The 24,312-nt window shown below is 42.5% G+C and overlaps 3 protein-coding genes across 8 annotated transcripts in view; all 3 read left to right on the top strand.

Moving 5' to 3' along the window:
• The window catches only part of LOC135494137 (kelch-like protein 8), a 322,348-nt gene that overhangs the window by 174,809 nt on the left and 123,227 nt on the right, over window positions 1-24,312 (top strand). For all 6 annotated transcript variants that reach the window (XR_010448352.1, XM_064781936.1, XM_064781935.1 and 3 more), the window contains exon 5: window positions 2,981-3,149. Coding sequence is in view for 5 of the 6 variants with exons in the window: in XM_064781936.1 (XP_064638006.1) it covers window positions 2,981-3,149 (169 nt within the window). In the remaining variant the exon portion in view is untranslated. The remainder of the gene's footprint in view (window positions 1-2,980; window positions 3,150-24,312) is intronic.
• Window positions 8,853-10,817, top strand: LOC135493504 (zinc finger MYM-type protein 1-like). The gene is made up of 3 exons (XM_064780883.1): window positions 8,853-9,381; window positions 9,847-10,513; window positions 10,806-10,817. The coding sequence occupies exons 1-3, from the start codon at window positions 9,050-9,052 to the stop codon at window positions 10,815-10,817; spliced, it is 1,011 nt and encodes a 336-aa protein (XP_064636953.1). The 5' UTR covers window positions 8,853-9,049.
• LOC135494140 (uncharacterized) lies at window positions 10,782-12,432 on the top strand. The gene is made up of 2 exons (XM_064781946.1): window positions 10,782-11,210; window positions 11,467-12,432. The coding sequence occupies exons 1-2, from the start codon at window positions 10,856-10,858 to the stop codon at window positions 12,360-12,362; spliced, it is 1,251 nt and encodes a 416-aa protein (XP_064638016.1). The 5' UTR covers window positions 10,782-10,855; the 3' UTR covers window positions 12,363-12,432.

Genomic DNA, 24,312 nt, shown 5'->3' with positions numbered 1-24,312 from the left:
GTCGCCATTGGGAAAGCATCTTTAATTCAGACAACGCTAGAACTAGAAAAACGAATATGTTAATTTGCAAAATTAAAAGCAGATTTCACCACTAACCAGCCAAATCGGAATACGACGGCGCAAAATGTTCTCGCTTTCCTCCTGCTAAAAAACCTTGTTCCCGCACTCCTATTTTAATTTATGCCAAGGAATATGATATGATCTGTTTTCACTTTTTTGTAATTAAATGGTATTCATATAATGAGATCGATTACGGGGCAACTCGGCCTATTACCAACTCGCCCTACCAACTCGGCCTGGGTTATAAATCATCGGTTTATTGGCATAAGTTTTCCTCATAATGTTTTTTTTTGTTGCTATATATATAGGCCTACTATTTATTCATTTCTGTTGGAAATTTGAAGAGAATTCATCAAGATTTGGAGGATAAATCCATGAAATCACAGTCATGAATGTGCATTTGGAGTGCTACCGCGACTTTTCCACACTCGCCGCCGTTATTTCATGGATTTCTCCTTCAAATCCCAATAAATTTTCTTCAAATTTCCAACAGGAATGAATACATAGTAGGCCTATATATACCAACAAAAAACAAAAAAATATAAGAAAAACTTATGCCAATAAACCAATGATTTATAACCCAGGCCGAGTTGGTAGGGCGAGTTGGTAATAGGCCGAGTTGGTCATACACCATGAGATCAATAGTAGTGTCCGTGTCAGATCCCATCATGGAGGTATAAACAACTAGTCTTCTCTCCCCAGGTGCCTCACACGGACCTTCACGTCCCCATACTCAAGACCAACTCGCCCTCAAAACAACCCTGGAGTCATGAATTCACAGGTGCTCCTGTGAAATCTCAGTTCTAGTTTATTTATCAAACTTTATCGAGGGTTATCGAATCGAATGGATGTGTCGATCGTCGGAGCGGATTGATATGTGGTTACTAGGTTGTGCGTCCAAGGCGATTAGGTCATTCAGTTAGTTTGAGAAAGATCATGATCATGAAGATGCGTGTTGTATTATCATAACTGGAAAATAAGTTGAAAGTTATTATTAGTACTACGATTAGTACTACGATTCTTACATGAGTAAAAAGTAGACGTTTTAAGCAACACAATAATGTTACTCCCATAAAAAAACTGTCAGTTCTCCTTACCACTCACAGAAGCCAAGCCATTGCTGTTAAGTTATGCAGGGGCTTAATCAATTACTTGCACTCCCTGTGGGGTGAATAACATTACCTTTTGAACAGCTGGCTGTAGGGGGATGATTGGAACAGCCGGTATACCTGCTGACCTGCTGAACCGAGGTTAATGTTATTTTCAATCCACGATTGCAGGTCACCTGATTTTCGAGATTTCGCGGGAAATGAAATTGTAAACAAACGCATGTGTGCAGTTCAAATGTAAACAAAAATGTATTTTTGGTACTTTTGGTTGCTGGACTTGGGTTTTCCCGCAGTTAGGAGCTGGATCAAATTGGTGGTCTATTGTGCTGTTTTAGTCAGAGGTAGCACTTGATTATGAAGGGATTTTCAAATTAAGGTGACCATGGTCTTTTATGTGCTCAGCTCACCACAGCTTTCAATACTTAATGTATCTGAAGAGACACGCGGAACCTGACATGGCCTTACCAAGGAGCTGCTCACTTTGCCTTTTTGGCTGAGACATTGCTACATGTAGGACTAGGAGGAGCACGCATTTTAAAGTTATAGTAGTGATAGTACAGTTGGTTCAAGCCATTTGGAAGCCGACATGTGAAGGCCTATCTGGGTTCTCCTTCTTCTCCGTATAAAAAGGGGCATGTTGCTGACTAAGGAACAAGGCATATTGACATTGCCTCATCATCTCTATGGGACCAATTGATATACTTTTATATGCACGCATACATCGTGCCATTTCAGGGTCCGAGTCTGTGGACAATTGGTTTGATTAATTTGTCTCTTCGATATTGCTCCTTTATTGCATTAGATTTTCATCGCAATTCGATCTATTCAAGATATAGCCAATTTGAACCTGTCTGCGCCAAGGATAGATTGGTTCCAGATCGACTCACTATGACTAGGAATACGCAGTAGAGCACAATGTAATGAAAAACGACCCTTTGTAATTGTATTGTAAATTCCAATCACCTGCAGAACAGGTCAGTTTCTCTCAATAAAATTAATTTTGTTGACTCCTGTAATCTCTACCTTATTAAAAAAAAAAGAAAGTGGTGCTAGTCCCAAACTGGTAATTTCTATTTATTTTGACCTCTGTTAAATCAGGATACCTCTCAATTACACTTACAGACAGCATTTTGTATCCTTGTGCTGTACAACCCAGCCTGGACATACCACAGTTGTCCATGGAGAAGTCTCATCCTCTCTGACACTTTTTTTCTGTAAAGCTACTGATACAACATACTGAACTAGGGATATCTTCCGTTGCCTCCTGTAATATTTACATACCATGGCTGATTAGTTCAATCATATTTCATCCAGCTGGCAGCTCTGCATTGGAAATTTTAGTGGTATAACGTGTTCTCTTGACCTTCAAACAGTAGTACAAAGCCGATATTTACTACTTTATAGTATACCCTCAGTCCTATGTTATTAGGTTATCCAGCTGAGCGCCAGGCCCTTGGGCCTCTTGTTGATGATAACTGTAAGGTATTTACTCCAAGCAACGATACATCACATGTCATACCGACTTTGGTTTGGCCTTTATACTATACATGTAGCATGTTTCTTAACCAGGATGAATTCCTAAGCACCAATATCTATATGGTGAGCACAATGGCCCTTGGCCATTTGATAACGGTTTCACAAATTCAGTCATGAATTTGAAAAATGATTTTTTTGTATTGGTCAACTTCAAAATCATGTATTACAAGTTATATTGATATGAAAATTCATGAACTAAAGAATCAAAATATGAAAAATATCATTGCCAATGGTACAAACACAGTAACATGTGTCATAATTTTCTTCTCTTCTAGGAGGGGCATAGCTCTGGCAAGTCTTGGAGGTCCCTTGTATGCTGTAGGCGGTTTAGACGACAGTGTTTGCTATGATATCGTTGAGCGCTATGACATTAGTAACGATAGTTGGAGCTATGTGCAGTCAATGAATGAACCAAGAGGTGGCGTTGGGGTTGCTGCTCTGAAGGTAAATCTTAAGAAGAAACCAGCGTTTTACTTCAGTATGCTTCTTCTTCTTCTGTTTCATTGGTAAACTATTTTTACTGGTACGGTGAGTCAATACAATGGTGCAGTGCCCGCGGTATGTGGTCAACTGTCATGGCTATTTAAAAAACAGTGGCACGTTACTTTATCACTAAGTCTATTAACTTGAAGCTTTGTACACAGTACCCCAAAGGTCTGGTGACCTCTTATAAAGATTTTGGTTTGATCTTATTCGCGACTTGGCCATTAGGGGGCCAAAAGAGAAAATGTAAAAAGTGTTATTTCTCACTTGTGAGGTACTTGTTTGCAATGAAATATTTGTGGTAGGCAATCCTATCAATGATGCATCATTTGTCATGCAGGTTTTTTATTTGACCTACTTTTCAACGTCACCGAGGTCAAATGGCATAAATTGGTCATTAGGCTGTGACCCTTTTGCTGCAGGTGACGTACTATGTCGCATCTGCTCTTAATACGCCAAACACACTTAGGAATAATTAGTTTTATCCTAGGCGACTAATAGTACAGATGGCGACACTTTCGAATAGTTTCGACCATTCTGTTAAAAGTTATAGCTCCAATGTTTATTTTTGGTATCTATTATCAGCACATGGCAGAGCTGGCCGAAAAATGGCTGCTGCAGCAAATGGGTTGACTATGCCACATTTCTTAACTGCAAAGGCAATTAATTTGAAACTAAGGACACGTGAACCCCATATGTCAGATAACCTTAGATGCTGAATTTCAGTCGATACTGATTCTCTACTTGGCCAGCAGGGTGCGAAAACTGAATGGTAGAAAATGCGATGTATTGCTTATCAGTGAATTGTTTTGCGATATTATTCTGATAGTCCAAGCAAGGTTACATGACATTTCATACTGATCTTGATTTGGCCGTCTTTTCTTGTTAACTGAAAGGTCAAATTGGTCATTGGGCCTAAATCATGGCACATTTCTTGACTGCACTGACCATTGATCTCACATTTTGTACACATGAATGATACCCTAGAGTAGCCAGGCTACAGTACACATGATTCACCATGCTGCATTCCATTACGTCAGGATTTCAAGGCAGGTCATTCACTTAACACCTCTTGGGATATCCAACCTGACCTCACTCAAGTTTGGGGTGCAAGGTCTTGAATTGGGTTGATTTAAGTATGATGAGATTATTACTTTCGGAATAGGGATTCTTGTTAGCTCGTCTGGTGTCTGGACACTTGTCTGTGGCAATGTTTGGGACTACTTAAACTGAATGAGAGTTGGGAGTTTCTTTGAGCATACTCGTATAATAGTGTTAAGACAGGATGTTTTCTAAAATTGTGGATGATGCCATGTTGATAAAATCAAAGATTAATTGGAAGTAGAAACTTGACACCATTTCTTTTTACCAACTGGTGGTTTTATTAAGCCTAGCTTGCGACACTACCGTGTCTTCATGAGGACTAATGAAAATTTACGAAAACTAGCAATGGGATACAAATAATGCAGAAACAACAATATAAGTACAGGCCATAAAGGGATAATACAAGGGAAGAGTTGCCAAAGCTAACTGGCACCAGCAAGTGTTGCCAAAGCTAACTGGCACCAGCAAGTGAAACAAAGCAGTATAAAAACATGTACAACTGGCGAAGGAAAAAAAGGAGAGGGGGTAGGAAAACCAGATGAAAAGGTGCTTATGCATGTATAAAATCATTAGTAAAACAAAGGTCGGGGAGGTTGTGACAGAAATAAAGTGGTCACGAGAGCAATACACCATCACACGGATAAATAGGGTAGTAGTTATAGGAATACTACAGTAAAAAAGCTGGGGGAGACAGTGGCAAAAACATTAATATTATATTGTACAAAGATGGTCATAAGGTGACTGCAGTAATAGCGAATTATAACTCGGAAGGGCCGAAACAGTAAGTGCCAGGTGATTGTATAGAGGGATGAGGCAAAGCTAGGTTATTAAAGTCTGTAGTGGGTAAGGAACCCCATATTCCTGTTCAAACCATCGCTAATGCTGTTATAGGTTGCAATTGGCTTTTTTTCTGTGGTGAGTCGTTGAGGGGTAGGTCCTCGTCCCATTGGAAACCAACTGTTACATCCGGGAAGGACCTGCAGAACACTGCAGGGCCAGTCAGGAGTCAGGCAAGATCGCGCTGGCGCCCGTAAAGGTTTTGCCAGGGCGTGATTGATAGCGCCCGCAAAAACTCCCTTCAGTGCAATTTTTATTCAACCAATATGTTTTAAAAAGGGAGAGGGGCAGGAATGAAATATAGTAGGAAAGTTAATTCCTTCCCACTAAGGAGATATTTACTTAAATATCAGGACTATTTGATAACTTTTCAAGACCGCATAGTCTATGACGATCTTTTCCAGCTACATTGTTGCATTGGGTGGCTATTTATAACCCTGTGAGACAGGTCAGTTATGTCTTAAAATAGCTCAGCATGGCTCTTCCCGTTGTTGAGTGCAACCCACTGTGTTTTATCAGAAACAGATGACAGTTAGTTTTCTGGAAATGGTGAAATCTCATTGTCAAAAATCTTTCCAATTGGTAGCAGACAATTTTCCTCACACCTGTCGCTGTTGGCCCTATCTTAGAATGGTGGTTGTTGACTTTAAATAGTTAAAGAAAGATTTTTAACTCCCTGCCCATAGCCTGATACATTTATCAGATCAGTGACACGTTTTATAATATACCAGAGTGAGTGGTGAGAGTGGTTTGACTTGAGGGTGACCTTATAAAAAAGGTTAATGTGGTTGATACATGTAGATTTTAAAACAATCACACAACACTCAGAAGTTTCAATGGTAATCATTAACCCTTTTGCTGCGGCAGGCATTTTTCCGTGTGAACCACCCCATGCTGCAGCATTTTTGGCAAAAATGGGAAAAAATGACATTTTTTGAAACCCATTTTTTTTTTACTTTCTATGGTCTATTATGATGCCCCATGATGTTTTATGAAGGAAATAAACAATATTTTGTATCAAAACACCCTTGAAAATTTATTTCCATAATTATTTCCATCAGGGGTCAGGCCTGTTCAACAGAAAAATTTCGTCGAAAACGAAACATTCTGGAACTTCTTTATCTTTCTTTCAAACGATTTTCACAGGGAATCGGATATCCCTATCATGTCCTTGTCATGTCCTTCAGCCTCCGTTTCTAAATGTCTATGGGGAAGGGGCCTACCATGGGGTCAGAGGGGGCGGGGGGGTGTAGGGAAAAGTCATGTCCGTTGTTCTAGTCAGCAGCTGCACCAGCGGCCGGGGCATTGGCTGGAGCATTTGAATGAATGAATGAATGAATATAAGAATTTCTATAGCGCCTGAATTAAAAGAAAAACTTAAATTCTCAGGCGCTTTACAAAGCAAAACACTCCCTGAAAAGGTGTTGGTTAAGGAGAGTTTTGAAAATGTCTATGGAACCAGCAAGCCTGATGTTGGAAGGTAGCTGGTTCCATAGAACCGGTGATGACTTGTAAAAAGAACGGTCACCAAAGGTTTTGCACTTAGTGCGAGGGACCACCAAAGTTGGAGCAATAACAGAGCGGAGATGGTAGGTGGAATGGTGCCTCAGTCTGACCATATCACACAGGTACGCAGGTGCGACTCCATGTATTGCCCTATATGTAAATAAAAGCTCTTTGAAAACAATCCTGTATTTAACAGGAAGCAAAAGGAGTCGCATGAGAACCGGTGTGATACGATCAAACCGCGGCACCAGACACACAACGCGAGCTACAACATTAAGTGCACGCTGCAGTCTGGAGAGTTGATGTGTAGAAATGCCATATAGAAGGGAATTACAATAATCAATGTGAGAAGTGACAAAGGCATGAACAAGAGTGGTGGTTGACTCAGGACTGAGGAACCGTCGAATTTGGCGGATCTTATAAAGACCCAGGAAAGCCTTGGAGCAGACCCTACTAACATGGGTTTCCATAGACATGTTTTTGTCAAAGTAAACACCAAGGTTTCGTACCGATTCGACAGGTGAAATTGAGGCCTCCCCCACTCTGATTGGACCCATATCTACCTTCTGGAGCATTTGTCTAGAACCGATAAAAATGAACTCTGTCTTAAGATCATTGATGAGGATTGAGATTTGCAGGTTCATCTCTTGCATAGTTCAGTTTCGTGTGGTACGCCTCGAAACAATTGTCCACATGTAGGCCTAGCTGAGATGGGCATGTCTTGCAGACATAAGTAGACTCCTTTGCTCTTCCGTTGGGTAGGAAGTCCTTCCGGGCGTAGCAGACCACACACCTCTTGGCTGGACGCGCCCTGTTTCCCTGCGGTGGCCTCTTCATCAGGAAGTGACGTCCAGTAAGTCTGGTGAGGGCGTCTGCGCTGGATGCACGACCTCTTCCTTCACGTGCTAAGTTCAATATTGCGTTCAGTACATCGCGGATGAAGTTGAGGAAGTCCTTTTTCCCGCCTCATAGTTGGTACAAACGATGACTGTTCAAGAGACACTGCATCAATAACCTCATAGCGACCTTCTTGTACCATTTCATGGATCTTCAAAGACCTGGTAATAGTGCAATTGCTGGTCGACCATATCTACTCCACCCATAAAGCGATTTTATGCAAGGACACAGGAAGGTTTCATAACGGTGGTTTTATCAGCCATATTCTTTCCCGTAGGGCGCACCGTTGCAGCATACTTGGTCGTAAGCAAATAGACTATCTTCGGTTTTCCATCGCCTTTGTCTTGATGAGCTCTGAACTTTACGGCAAGACACTTCTTGTCCTCACATTTGTAAAACGTGGAGGTGTTCTTCTCAACCACAAGATTGGTGAGCTCACGAGGGAAATTCTTCCTGTTGTTACGGATTGTCCCACAGACGGATGTATATCTGTCGCTCAGAAAGACAGCCAATGAGGGTGATGAATAGTAATTATCTATGAACAAGTTATGTCCTTTGTTCTGATAATTCCGCATAAGATGTGCGACAATCTGTTCAGATATGTTCAGCTCCGCTATCTCTGGTGGCTGTGGTGGCAGAGAGTAAGCCCCAACGTAGACAACCAGATCCATCGTCACACCCTTTGATGTACAAAGCTCAAAGAATTTCACTCCGAATCTTGATCGCTTGGTCCTTATGAACTGTTTGAAGTTCAGGCGTCCTTTCCAAAGAAGGAAGGATTCATCAAGCGAAAGTTCCTCGCCTGGACTGTAGACGGTCCTGAAGCATTCAAGAATCATATCCAGTAGTGGTCAGGGTTTCCGCCAGAAAATGACAGAAGGGGGGGCAACATTTTAGTGACGAAGTCACCGCACAAAGGGTGCCGAAGGCACCCGTTCAATGGGGGGGTCTGGGGGCCCCCCCGAAAAAAATTTTGCGAGAAGCCCGGAGATGCGTTTTCTGATCATTTCCGAGAGAGAAATCTCTCTGCAAAAACGTCCATTTTCTAACACAAAATGATAAATATCGGCCCAGACATAGATAAATTTTGCTAAATTAATGTCATAAAAACATTTATTTCCAATCGGGACCGATGAACAAGGTCTAAATGGGTCGGATTGAAGCTTTTAATCATCGATCGATGTCAATCGCACCGACATAGAACGAGCACAAATTTTGTTTACATGCTTAATGCGCACGCGCGTTCGGCCATGATAGTCAGCCAGCATTTGGTGCGCTCGGTAAGTATTTCGTATTTTATTGGAATAAAATACCTTCATTTATGTAAAGTTTCGTGTAAATAAGTAGAGAAATGAATATTATGTGATGATTATATTTTTAAACATTTGTTTTCTTTGTGACTGGCAAAACTATTCGAAAACACTTTGTCAAATCTAGTGCTGGAGTTTGACGGCCAGCTTTTCATCCGGGTCACGTGCGAGGTCAAACATGTCAATGGAAATCAGCATCACAATAAAATGGATAAATATCTGATCAAAAGACCCCGTCTAGCAGCTGATCCTCTTAGCAGTGATGCGGACGCTGAAACGGAAACTAGGATTGACACCAGTGACACTGCTGACGGCGTGAGAGATGATGACAGTGACAGCGAAGGCCACGTGCCACGCCGACATCATTTGCATGACAATCCACTGGATTGTCATGCAAATGATGTCGGCGTCAACCGTGATACGGATGTTGTCCCTCGATTCCAAGCTCCAGCCCTTCCATCAGCGGCACGGGCGTCCAACAAGAGCAATTCCAAAAGGAAATTCAACCCCAAATGGCGTGAAAAGCATCCTTGGATAAGGTGAGAGCTTGTCATAGTCCAGGACGCAAGTTAGCTGGTGCCATTATGTTGATAGGCAACAACGATCGTGATGTCACAACAGTTCATTCATCTGATTGGCTGGCTTTAATCGTAGTAAATTGCTATAGTAACAAATTCGTTTGTCATTGGCTAGAACGAGTTCATTCATGATTTGGACCAATCGGGTGAATGGGTTCGTTTACTATCGTGTCATGGATACTGCAAATAGTATTAACCCCTGGAGGACAGAAGGCAACATTGGGATATGCATAGTATCTTGGTTGAGGCCTACATTTAATTTTGGTGAGGCTATTACCATGGAGCTTTATACAGCAGGTGTAATCACCAGTTATTTTTTATTTTGCTAAAGGTGTAGCAGAAATAGCCTTAAGTGAATTGTAGATAGGCCTAAGTCTTGTATTTTATGACATGATAAAATGACATGTCCTACTCTCTTCCCTCCAGATATGATCCTGTTAACGATGGTATGCTATGTGGAGTCTGCATTGAATTTGGGGTGCCTGATTCTGAGGAATCTAAAAGGAGTCGGGGTGCATGGACTACAGTAATGGTACGAAAGTGGAAGAAAGCCTTGGAGAAGGTAATGGATCATGAGCGGAGTCAGATGCACAAAATGGCAAAGGAACGCCAGGTGGCCAGCAAGCAATGTAGAGAGTCGGGAGGGGTAGTGACTGTGGCGATTGCAGGCCAAATGCGTAATCGATTGGCCCTAAAGGAAAAGAATAGAACAATTATGAAAAAAAATTTGAGAACGACTTACTACCTGTGCAAGGCAAAAGCAGCACATTTCACCAATTTTCAGGATACCCTGGAGCTGCAGATTGAGAATGGCTTGGAAGACTTGAAGCATTTTTTGGACAATGCTCCAAAAAATGCTAATTATACTAGCCACCAAGTCATTGAGGAGTATGTTGCTGCAATTGGTCTATATATAGAAAAGAACATTCTCGAGTCTCTCAGATCTGCTTCATACTACACACTACTCCTTGATGAAAGTCAGGACATAAATACAGTAGAAGAAATGAGTGTCTGTGCGAGATGGGTTCCTCCTAAAGAAAAGCCAGTGGAGCGTTTTCTAGGCATCCTCCCCCTGAAACGAACATCTGCAGAAGTAATCAGTGAAACAGCTGTGAAATTCCTTAATGAAAAAAGTAATGATAAAATGGTTTTTGTGTTGATTTTTATTTTTTAATGGGTCTCAGTGAGTTACTCTCAGCTCAGTATACGTTTAGTTAGCTAGGTATGATAGGTCAGTAAACCAGCAAGAATGACACGGCAATAATACTATAGTGAGTCAAATTGAATTTTGACTCCTGATGAAATAACCCAGTGAAAGCTGCACGACAGGCCTGCGTGTACTTCAGGAATATTGTCTGATTTCTTTTAATCTTCCTTCAATTCAGGTGTTGATTTGACTAAGCTAAGAGGTCAAGGGTATGATGGTGCATCGACAATGTCTGGAAAGAAAACTGGTGTTCAGCAGCGGATGAAAGTTGCCTGCTCTCCAAAGGCTGTATTCGTTCACTGCCATTGCCATGTCCTCCAGTTGGCACTGGTCTCTGCTTCAAAGGAACATAGGGGAATCAACGAGGTTCTGACAGCCATGATGACCATTTGGCGACTCTTCCACTTTTCATACTTGAAAAAAGATAAGTTGGAAGAAATGCAGCGCATGTTGGACCACCCAGAGATGAAGATGATCAAGCCGAGTGATACCCGCTGGATAGCTTATCAGCGGTCTGTCACTGCTGTCAGGAAGTCCTTGGTGCCACTTCAAGCTAGTTTGGAGCACTTCCATGCTGATTCAGGTAATACGATGTGCAACTCCGCTTAAAGAGATTAGGTGTTTAAAATTCAGATAATAAAAATAATATCGTAAAAACTGCATAAAACCACATCATCAAGTTGAAAATAAAACTTAGTTGAGTCTTGCTCTAGCAGACCAGTGGTGTAATCTTTGTTGCAGCTGACACCTATATAGGTGGCTGACACTTATGGTAGCCCTACAATAGTTCCTCGGTACTACTTGGTAGATTTACATCATTTATTCTTCATCCAATTCAGGCGATCCAGAAGCCAAAGGTGTCCTGAAAACCATGAATACCCTCAAATTTGTAGCGACGATCCACATTATGTCAGACTTGCTGGAGCCAGTCACTAGACTTAGCAGAGTCATGCAAGCAAAGACCCTCGATAACACCTATTTGAAATGTGAAGTGAGTATGTGTGAAGAGGCATTAGAAGCTCTGTTGGCCAATCCAGTCCAGGGGGGAAACGCAAAGAACATCAAACAAGCATGTGAAAACCTGGATATCCCATGTACTGATGAAAGCCTGGATCAGTTTCTCACCACGAAAGCTACGCCATACATCAGCACAGTATTGAATAACATTCAAAGTCGGTTCTCACAAGCTTCGCACCTCCTTGTGGCCATGTCCATCTTTAATCCGAAGCTCATCCCTACTGTTGACAGGCTGGCTGATTATGGGAATCAGCAGATAGAAACATTACTTGAATTTTATGGTGCCCCAACAACAGAGATCTTACAAGTGCGGAATGAGGAGGACCAATCAGCAACAGTTGGGCCTGATGTTGATCCTGGAGAAACGAGAACAGAGTGGCGAGCATTGAAGAAACTTTTGGCATCTGAGTATAAAGAACTTTCTGCCCAAGAAGTTCTACAGGATCTCACCAAATCGGAAATGGGCCCGGTACTATACCCAAACCTGACAACACTAATGACCATAGCCTTGTGCTTGCCGGTGTCCACAGCAACTGTTGAGAGGTCCTTCAGTGACATGAAGATGATCAAGACCCGTTTGAGAAACCGACTCTCTGCTAAAAATCTTGATCATCTCATGCGCATCTCCATTGAAGGCCCTCCAATGAGTGCTGTGGACTTCGATGCGATCCTTGACATTTGGAAAGAATTCAATCCAAATCGTAGAATAATAATCTAACCTGTGTGACTCGACTATGACATGTATGAAGGATTTGAAGTTATTAATAAAGACATCTTGTACATACAAACCTTTCTTAGCTTCCTTATTTTGCACATGGAAATCTCAATTGAGTTAAAATAGGAGTGATTTCAAAACTTTACTTTGCAAAGTGAAGGGGGGCAAGCCCCCCCCTTGGTTCATGAAAGGGGGGGCTCCCGCCCCCCTGCCCCCCCCTCTGGAGGACACCCTGGTGGTCTCACCTTATTAAGCCGGTCCCGATTAGCAGCTCTTTGTTGTAGCCAGCCTCATTGTCAGCGAAGTGTAAGAGTTTCAAGATTAGTAGAAAACGATCTCTTGCCATGCACTCCGAAAAGACTGGTGTAGCGAAGAGGGGGTCCTTTTCAAAAAAAAATTTAACCTAGGTTTGTAGACAATCCCTTGAAGGTTGAGCACGGCTATAAATGTCTTCATTTCTTCGTTGGTTACAGCTGAAAAGAATAACGTTGTAGCAATAGTTTTGCTAAATGAAAGACTCGACTAACGTTGATTAATACTCGATTTTATCTCTGTCACTTTCCACGTTCGAACCCGCTCGTCTCTCTGCTTCAACACCGCTCTGTCGATGACGTAACGACATTACGTGTCGTTGCGTCATCGACAGTACAGCGGGAAATACCGAGCGCAGCCGAGTGACGTAACACACAGGCGGGGATGGCCGGGTGACTGGAGCACGTCCGTAATGCTAGCGCCGCCGTGGCCAACCACGGAACCAAGACTGTGACCCAGTTCACCACACCATCCCCACCAAAAAACTGTTCAAATATAAAAAATTTTGAACAAAATAGTCCTGTATTACAATAAGAAATAAACTATACAATATATACACCACACAATCCATTACGCACGAACTACCGGATCTCAGCAATGTCCACTATAATAATATATGAATCACAAACGCGAGCTGTACAACTATCTTTCCAATGTACAATTCAGTAATATCCATTATGTCCAATATAATATTTACAAGGGATAACGTCCATCAAACAATCAGTCCGCTAGGAAGTCTGCTATATACAAAAATGAATCAAGGTGGCACCATCCAATCCAGGCTTAATCCCCGCAAGCGTAATGAGTAACGATGTCAACAAGTAACGTACGGACATACTCTCTACCAACGTGGTGTGTGACAACCTGGAACGATAATCAAATATAAATTTAAACCTTTTTACAGTAATTTACAAGTGGTTGTTACAGTTTACCGAAGGTGATCCTCAACGGTTCGTGCGGTTGTCCCAGTAGTCTCATGCATTCAGGATTCGGTGAGCTGCTTAGGATTTAATGAGTTCATGGGCTTGTGCTGCAACAACGGGCCAAACCCATCTCTTCCCCCAACGAATATAAAACTACTCCGAAGGGTTCCAAGACGAAGAACAACATTGTATTCCTATTCATTCAATGAATGGCATCCACGAGGAAACGGGTGACATCATCCATCCCCTGACGCGAATAATGAAAGCCCTCTCGGTCGAACGCAGCTCTACCAAGTGAAGGATGTTCAATGGGGGTGAATCCCACATCTACCATCATCCTGCAAAAATTGCTAACACGAAAAACATGAAGAGGATTGTTCAATACAGATGGGGATAGTGGAGGATGAAAGTGATAGAGGGGAATGTTTGGGAAACGATGGGTCAGCGACCGAAAAATATCTTCCATAAATAGACGAGAATTGCCATACGGGCAGGTGTGGTTAAGACCATGATTAAGGACGATGGCCCTACATTGGATGTTATGAAAAAGATCTACGGTGTGCCTAACACCTTCGGCACGCTCGCCAGAATGAGAGATTGGATAAATTTCGTCAGATGGTTTGCAAAATCTGAACATAGAATCAGAAATAACTAAAATGGGGAGATCATAGGTTGCAGGTTGCGCAACCACGGAGGGAGTTGGCGAATTACCTGGAAGCAACTTGGCTTCAAGTTTGGCCAACCAACTCCCAACGTCCTTCTCGTCACCGTTATACACCTTGGTTATCGACAGCATACGCTCTTTGACAAAAGCTATCTCTACCGGCTCCACTTTCCAGGATTTCTTCACACGGGCCATAAATAGACGGATGCCATGAATCATACAGCCGGTCACCAACTCTCTTGTGTTCATAAGGTAAATATTACCCGCCTCCACGAGATGTTGCAGAGCCTGCCCGAACGAAATCTCAACATTGAGATGGCGATGTAATATGTCCTTAAGGAATAAATAGACTTGTCTACTGCTCCCCCTCTTCAATTCTTTAACTTCAACAGGGAACGGGTCTAATTGTAAAATATCCATCTGTAAAGGCAAAATGGTATAATTACTTTATGCAATTATTTAGCTTCAGTATTTCTCTTCCAATAATTTCATGTCTAATGATAACAATTATTTTCATATTTACATTAATACATTTATTGGTTGCTTATTAATTACAGTTTGCTCTTGAGCCTAACATTCTTGCGGGCTCTTATCCGACACAAAGTTACACTTTCAGTTAACTGCGGATAGTGAATCGGCGCGCGTAATTTCTCACGTGGTCTCAGATCATAGTTGCTTATAGTGGCTTCAACAGAAACATCAGATACATCATGATTAGGAATCGGCAGGGGCTCTGCATGGTCCACACCGCTCTCCAAAGAGGAAGCATCACACGCCTGAAAAGGAGCTGCTTCATCCGTCACATTAGACTCTGATTTGTTAACACCTGGCTCTTTAGCGATTTCATTTATTTTATCTGATCTAAGAACCATTGGTCTATAAGAACGGAATTCGAATTCAGAGTTTGAGCTGTAAGACTCATTATCTGACTCCTCCGTAGTCACAGTCGACATCTTGTCATCATCGTCATCATCATCGTCATCGCTGGGTTTGTCCAACTCTTCGTTTTCTCTTGCATAGAAACGCTTCATATTATTCAGGTGGACAACTTTACTCTTCGGGGCCTTCCCTTCCGTCGTTATTACTCTGTAGTTGACTTCAGATAACACATCTAACACCCGGAATGGTCCCATCCAACGACGGTGAAACTTGGGTGGAACGCCTGGCTTCACATAGTGGTTTCTGAGAAGCACCAAATCTCCAACGGCAAAGGAACCATCCTTACATTTCCGGTCGTAGTATGTCCTTTGTCTCCGTTGTGTTAAGATTCGAACAAGCCCGATTGAATGAAGATTCGATTTTCGCCCTCAATTCTGATACGTAGTTGTGATAAGGAATCTCTCTATCGGAATCTGCAGTGCCGATGATCAAGTCTAAGGGTAGCTGCATCTCATCTCCAAAGGTTAAGAGAAAGGGTGTCTCTTCCGTGGAAACCTGAACGCTTGATCTGTAAGCCATTAACACACCAGGAAGGCAATCATCCCAGTCGCGACCTTCTTCATCAACCATGGCTGTCAGCATACTTTTCAAAGTCTTGTTAAGATTTTCCACCTGACCATTCCCTTGTGGATGAAAAGCTGTTGTCTTCGTCTTGTGGATGTTGAGAATCTTGCACATGTCATCAAATACATTCGACTGGAAATTGGTTCCTTGATCTGTGTGAAGATTTTCTGGAGTACCGAAACGTGAAATGTAATCATTTACTATCACTTTGGCGCATGTTGTTGCCTTCTGATTGCGCAGAGGCCATGCCTGCGGCCACTTTGTAAAGGCATCTTGAAGGACAAGAATGAATTTGTGTCCCTTCCGAGACAGTTGATTAATCGGTCCTATGACGTCAATATGTACCCTCTGATTCCTCCTCCCAACAGGAATGCTCTGTAATGGTCCTTTTGTTCCATGAGGAGGTGACTTACATTTTTGGCAAGTCTCGCATGATCTAATAAGATCAGTAACTTCCCTTTTCATTTGAGGCCTCCAGCATCTCTCCCTCAACTTTGCTTCCTTCTTCCTTATTCCAAGGTGTCCTCCAGCAAATCCCTCGTGTATTTCCCGGAAAATAGGTTTAATCAGGGACTTGGGTAATACCAATCTGTGGTTCTTATGTTTGGAATCCTTTTCTGGCCTAATGTACAGTAAACCATTGGATATTTCCATGCTAGCCCTTTGTGCCCATAAGGCGCGTTCTAAGAGTCCATATCCTTGCAAAGTTGCTTTAGAAGGCTCACTCTTGTCTTCAACTATGTGGTCATAAAGGTTCCTAATTTCTGGGTCGGTCATCTGGGCTGTTGCAATAGCTTCTCTTGACAACATGGCAGGAAGCTCCTTGTTATCTGTCTTTACACGCACAGCCTCAATTCTTTGTGTCGTAACATCAGATTTCGTCGAATTTGCATGTCTTGACCGCAGCCTGGGTACTGCATGGCTATCACCGCTCTCCAAGGAGTCTGCATTAAACACTGCACTTGGAGTGGACTTGGTCTTTTCATGCGATTTATGATTATCTTTCTTGATATCTGTAGGTCCACAAGATGGGCAGTCTCCATGTTGCCGCATCCTTACTGGGCGTCTCGAGAGAGCATCGGCATTGCCATGCTTTATGCCAGGCCTGTGTTCAATAATAAAATCAAACTCCGCCAGCCTCTCTATCCACCTCGCTATCTGACCAGATGGTTCCTTGAAGTTCAGAAGCCAGGACACTGCGATATTATCAACTCTGACCAGAAACTTTTTCACAAGAAGGAAATAACGAAAGTGTTCGGCGAATGTTACAAGGGCAAGCATCTCCCTTCTGGTAGTACAGTAGTTTAGTTCGCCCCCATGGAAACTTTTGCTCCCATATCCGATCTCTTTCTCAGACTCATCATTTTGTTTCTGAGACAACACTCCCCCCATTCCCAAATCGCTGGCATCAGTGTCTAATACAAACATTCAGGCACTCTCACTAAAATCAGGATGTGCAAGTACTGGTGAAGAAACTAAACCTTCCTTCAATGACACAAATGCTTTTTCACACTCGTCTGTCCAAACAAAGGTAGTGTTCTTTCTCGTTAGACGATGCAGTGGAGCAGCAGTATTTGCAAAGTTGTTGACGTAATTCTGGTAGTATGTAGCTAGTCCCATAAAAGACCGGACTTCAGCGACAGAATTCGTCCTTGGCCATTCAGCTACCTTCTGCACTTTTTCCGGGTCAGTGGCAATTCCGTCCTTGGATACCACGTGCCCAAGAAATTTCACCAAGCTCCTGAAAAGCTTGCATTTACTTGGTTTAAGTTTGAGATTTGCAACTTGCAGACGTTCAAGCACACTAGCAAGTTGCTTCAGATGATCCTCAAAGGTCAGCGAATGTACGATTATGTCGTCCAAGTATACCAGACAATGTTCCACGCCCCCTAGGACAATATTCATCATTCTGGTGAAGGTACTCGGTGCCGAGGTAAGCCAGAACGGCATCAAATTCCATTCATACTGTTGAGTTCCGACAACAAACGAAGTTTTGGCGCGATCCTCGGGTGCAACGCCTACCTGCCAATATCCGCTGGCACAATCTAGAGTTGTGAAGTATACCGATCCTGATAGGCTGTTAAGGGTATCATCAATCCTTGCTAAAGGTTGGGCTGATTTAACTGTGCATGCATTCAGTTTTCTGTAATCCACACAAGAACGAAACGAACCGTCGTGCTTCTTCGCTACGACAATCGGCGAGCTCCAAGGACTCTGCTTCTTATTAACTAGTCCTCTCTCTTCCAATTCTTTAACTGTGTTAAGTACGAAGGGTTCTTGATGTGGGGGCAAACGTCTTGGGTTCTGTTTGATGGGGAGGGCATCTCCAGTATCGATGATGTGTTGTAGTACGGTCGTATGCCCCAAATCAAAATCACCCATTGAAAATGCAAATTGAAATTTCTCGATCAACTGGACCACCATTTCTCTTTTACCTGGATCCAGTCCAATGTCATTTATCTCCAATTTAAGCAGCAAGGACTCCAGACGGATCTTAGCCTCCGCGTCTTCTTTGGCTTGAGTACCTTTCGCTTCACCGGTGCCATCTGGTTCTTGATCCTTAACTTTGGTACTAGTGACAGAAGAAATTAGACTAGGGTTGTTCCCTGACACTGTAACATTTGACTGTTGTTTATTTTCTCTGCCGGTTTTCTTGGCGGTTTATACGTCTTGGCACAAGGTGGCTTCTGATCTCGTTCTGATCTCTTGGATTTTCTCGAATTGTTCTGTTTGTTTTCATTTTCGTCAAGCTCCTTTGCAGCCTCGACTTCAGCAACAGGGTGAAAATATCCTAGTGTCTGATTAGTTCTGATATGCAAAGTCTTATCTGAAAAATTAGCAACCCTAACAGGCATTTTCCCGTTGATTGCTCTCACCAAACATCTTCCCGTTGTAAAATTGGTCTGATCCAACTTGGCCTCAACCATTCCCGGTACCAACTGGTTAAATGACCCTGACTTGGCCAGTTTTCCAGGAAGTATCATTTTTGTGTTTGGAGGAATACACATTCCTTTTCCCAATAATATCCTACATACTTTTGATTTACCCGGTTGTCTCCTCAGAGGCAACTCCATGTCACCAAGATACAGAGTTACTGTATCGTAACTAATTGTACAATGGTTATCTGAAAAGAAATCACTTCCTAACAGACATGTATGTGACAAATTGTCAACAACTACAACTGAGTGGTTGAACTCCCGCGATCCTAAACTAACATTCACGTCGGCAACTCCTAGGATTTTCAAATTTTCCCCAGTGGCAGACTGTAGATTCCCTTCAGTTTCCTTAATCTTCAGGTTAGCTGCCTCAGCTAAAATTTGTCTCCACAATTCGCCACTGATACAGGTACAATTTCAATTTCAATTTCAATTTCAACAACTTTATTGAGCACCAACATAAAATTATATACATAGTAAAATAACAGTGATGAAAATACAAATAAAACATATGGTTGAAATAACAGTAAAACTAGGTGCCCAAAAGGGTGCGCCAAAGGGTCAATTAAGACCCATTCACGGGAACCCAAAAAGAGTATAATAGTTTTAATAAAAATGTAAAAGCATTCTTTTAATAGCGGCAAAAAGGACACCTGCAACGCCCAACCCATGAGCACGCGTTGTCCGGGTCAAAACGCTCCATCAGCTGGCTTTCATAAAAGTCCCTGACGGATCACTTAAAGGCGATAGGACTCGCCGCACAACGCACACTCATAGGCAGGGCATTCCACGTGCCCTCCACACGATTAAAAAACGACCGGCAATATGTCTCCGTCCTACATCTAGCACCACGTATAAGAAGTGTGTCACCCCTCCTTTCTCTAAAAGATATATATTTTAAAGTGTCCAAATCGATTTTACCGATAAAGCAATTGTGCAAAAAATTGAGGTCAGCCATCTCCCGCCTGTAAGACAAAGGTAACATAGACATAACAGAGAGCCTCTCTTTGTAACTTAGTTCTCCACCTAACATATGCCGTGTGGCTCTGCGTTGAACCCTTTCTAGCTTGACCAAGTTTTCCCTCGTGATATGATCCCAAGAAACGGAATTATATTCCAATTTTGACCTGACAAGGGATTCAAATAACAGATGCATTAATTTCGGGCTCCTTTTCCTATCAAACACACGCTTAATCGTTGCCCAAGTCTGATTTGCCTTTTTAACAGTCAGATTTATATGAGAATTGAAAGTCTAATCGCTACTGACCACGACACCTAGGTCCCGAACGTTGTCGACCTTGGTTAAAGCACGACCATGAATATTATAATAGTATACTGTAGGGTTAAGCTTCCTGGTGATACTAATACATTGACATTTAATTGCATTTAAGCACATCCCCCACGTTTTACACCAACGGGCTACATTTTCAAGATCATCTTGTAGTGCCAGACAATCCTCCAACGACTTAATCAACCTATTAAAGTTTGAGTCATCTGCAAATAGAGACATAGTTGTATTCTGGCCCATAACTTCAGGGAGGTCGTTCACATACAATAAAAAAAGTAGTGGCCCTAGAATCGAGCCCTGAGGGACACCCGAGGTTACATCTTTAACCGTGGAGACTTCGCCATTTATGCACACTCTTTGCTTCCTGTCAGTTAGATAACATTTGAACCATTTTAACAGCCTACCATTGATACCAAAACTCTGCAACTTATGGACTAACAGATGATGCGGGACTCTATCAAAAGCTTTACTGAAATCGAGATAGATCGCATCAACTTGATCCCCTTTATCTAAGTCGGCACCAATATCATGCAATACTTGAACAAGCTTAGTACTGGTTGAACGCTTTGACCGAAAACCATGATGAGACATCATTTAATTTCAGTTGAACCTCGTTGGTCAATTTTGTATGAATCAGCCTCTCCATGACCTTTGAGATAATGCATAACAAAGACACTGGTCGATAATTATCAACCTTACCCTTATCCTCTTTCTTATACACAGGCGTAACATTAGCCAACTTCCACGTACTTGGTAGCTCACCAGATGACATACTGCAGTTGAATATAAATGCACATGAGTCGCTCAAGGAACGAGCACATTCTTTCAATAGTCTGGGTGAAATTCCATCTGGACCATAGGCCTTGTTTACATCGAGTGCAAAAAAACATTTCAAAACCTCATCGGCCGTAAAATCAAAACACTCAAGGGTCGGCTCGATAACAACATCAATCTCGGGTATATCAATAACCTCATCAGAGAAGACTGACGCAAAATAGTTGTTGAACAAGCTCGCTTTTTCCCCACTTTCCCCAGCCTTCACTCCATTGTGACTAACCGTTGTTGGTATCCGATCAGCTTTTACTTTGCTGTGATAGAAAGACCAAAAGCGTTTCGGATTTGTCTTCGCATCCCTCCCCACTGACTCAATATACAATTGGTAACTTGTGCGCGACTTATCTCTCAGCCTATTTCTCAGTGCCCTATATTTATTTATTATATTTTGATGTCATGCCCGTCCCTCTTGGCCTTACGCAGTGCTGTCTTCACCTTGTTTGACAAGTGCTTCAACTCACCAGTTACCCACCGTGGTCTCTTAGAGCTTTTTGTCCCCCGGAGCCCTCGGAGGGGGATATGGAAATACCGCCCGTCCGTCTGCAGTGCCGCTCGCCGCTAGTGTTCCCTTCCGCTCTGTAACTTCTGAACGACACAATATTTTGGATTGAAATTTGGTGTGCTGATAGAGGGCGGGCCAAAGGTGTGTCGCGATGTAAAATTGGCCGAGTTTGATTCTCGACTTGGCCACCAGGGGGCCAAAACTAAAAACACATAAAGTGTTAGAACTCGCTTAATATTCATCCGATCTTTACCAAATTTTTATGGTAGAATAAGCTAACAAAGGTACACAGTATATCACGTGAGTTTTTAGTTTCAGCCATTTTCTGGCCCATAGGGGGCGCTTTCTGAAAATCATGAAAATCCCCTTCCGCTCTGTAACTTCTGAACGACAAAATATTTTGGCTTGAAATTTGGTGTGCTGATAGAGGACAGGCCAAAGGTGTGTCGCGATGTAAAATCGGCCGAGTTTGATTCTCGACTTGGCCACCAGGGGGCCAAAACTAAAAACACATAAAGTGTTAGAACTCGCTTAATATTCATCCGATCTTTACCAAATTTTTATGGTAGAATAAGCTAACAAAGGTACACAGTATATCACGTGAGTTTTTAGTTTCAACCATTTTTCTAGCCCATAGGGGGCGCTTTCTGAAAATCGTGAAAATCCCCTTCCGCTCTGTAACTTCTGAACGACAAAATATTTGTGTTCGAAATTTGGTGTGCTGATAGAGGGCGGGCCAAAGGTGTGTCGCGTCGAAAAATCGGCCAAGTTTGATTCTCGACTTGGCCACCAGGGGGCCCAAACCAAAAACACATAAAGTGTTAGAACTCGCTTAATATTCGTCCGATTTTTACCAACTTTTTATGGTAGAATAAGCTGACAAAGGTACGCAATATATCACGCAAGTTTTTAGTTTCAACCATTTTTCTAGCCCATAGGGGGGGCTTTCTGAAAATCATGAAAATCGCATTGTGCTCTATGATTTCAAGAACAAGAGATTCTGGTAACACATTTTCGACAGTGTCATTGAGTACCCATGCCCATATGGCGACGGGGGACATTTACGCTATGCTTGTTAACACTTTCTTGGGAACAAAAAATTCAACACCCCTATTAACAATACCAAGCCAGTCCTGCCATACAAGTTCTACATCGAGACCTTCATTTCGTTCTTTAAAATCTGAACCATGACCAAGCTCTTCACAAAGAAAATCACGCAATCCAATAATATTAGCACTCTTCCAATCCAACACCGACCTAGGCCTTTGCTTTGACCTATTTACATTCATCCCCAACGTGAACACAACCGGGTAGTGATCCGAACAAAAGCTGTCTGGCCAAACTTCTAAATCACTAATTTGCTCCGGTCTGTTAGACAATACAAGATCAAGAATGTTACCTGCCCTATGCGTGGGCTCATATACAAACTGCCACAATGAAAAGTCAAACAAGAGATCACAAAACTCTTGCGCAACGTCATTTACCGAGTTGCATGCAATGATAGACCAATCAATACTAGGAAAGTTGAAATCACCCAAAACACACACATCATAAAAATGATTTTTGCAGCTATCTAGGATCGTTCTAAACTGTCCGATAAACTCACGAACTGAAACAACATCACGGTCAGGTGGGTGATAACACACCACAACATCATGCTTCTTCCCATCACTACCACTTAATTCGACTACAATACATTCTAGGTTATCAACCTCCAAATCTGACCCTCTCGCACTCTGGATGTCACTATCCCCTCCCCGATCATCATTTGGTCGATCCCTACGGAACAAGCAATAAGTATCTGGCAGCACCTCGCTGTCCGAGACTTTCGACGTTAGCCACGTTTCAGTCACTGCTACACAGTCAAAGTCATTACACAATACCAAGCTTTGAAAATCGACGAGCTTATTCTTAAAATTGTCAACATTTATTACACTACGTGCTTTCAGCTGAATGGTGGACAGTTCGGAGAAATAATAACCGGTCTCTTTTTCTCAAGCGTGTCGATTTGAGCCCTTTCGATAATTCCTCGTATTCGTCTGTTCCACATAGTGTTGATCGACTCTTCGTGTATTCCGCTGCCCATTAATTTCCGCTTGCCTCGCGAGGTCTTGACGGCGACGACCCGAATTTACAGTATTCCAACCAGTATTATGTTCCCCGTCCCGTGCCCTACGGTCATACCTGGGCCTTTCATCGCATCGGGCCTTAACGACCCGATCACCTTCGAAACTGACATGATCACGTGCTCCAGGAATGCTATTCACAATAGTACGAATGTTCATTTCCATGATACGTTCATGTTTTGGCTTGTCATGCTTTATCGACACAGCAGAATATTGCCGACTATCTCTCAGAAGGTTCTTAGACTGCATTACACGTTTTTTGTCATCAGCACACTTGAATTTGGTAAGAACAATACCCGGCCTTGCATTGTATGAATGCTTCCGTTCAGCACTCACGACCACAACGTCCAGTTTTAAGGCTTCTCGGATCAGTGCGTTCACTTTACGCTCCACGGACGACTCGTTAGCGCCTTCAGTCAGATTGCGAATAACAACACACAAAGAGTAGTCCTTTGAAGAAGGTTTGACAGAATTCCTGATAGTATCCATGTCATCACGGACATCCAGAATTGATGCCTCCAAGTCCTCCCTGACTCCACGTATCTTATCGGCAATTTTTTTCGTTATAACATTATCTAGCCTTTTGACAATACGTTCCTCCAGACGCAACTCTAGGTCATCAATACGACTGGCAATTCTCTGTTCGGAGGCTTGAATTGCACAAAGGACAGCAGCATACAAATCGCCCTTTTCCCCAGCACCATCAATTGCAGTCGGGCTGCCAGCCTGACCCTTTTTGCCCCTTTTGACTTTGGCCTTCCCCCGGCCCTGCGTAGCAGTAAAATTATTTCCTCTGTCGTTTAGGCCATGCTACCCTGAATCTGACACAGCATGAGAGTCATTATTCTTCTCACCACAAACAGAA

This window comes from Lineus longissimus, chromosome 9, assembly GCF_910592395.1.
Source record: "Lineus longissimus chromosome 9, tnLinLong1.2, whole genome shotgun sequence".
NCBI lineage: Eukaryota > Metazoa > Nemertea > Pilidiophora > Heteronemertea > Lineidae > Lineus > Lineus longissimus.
This window is presented reverse-complemented; position numbering and strand designations above follow the sequence as displayed.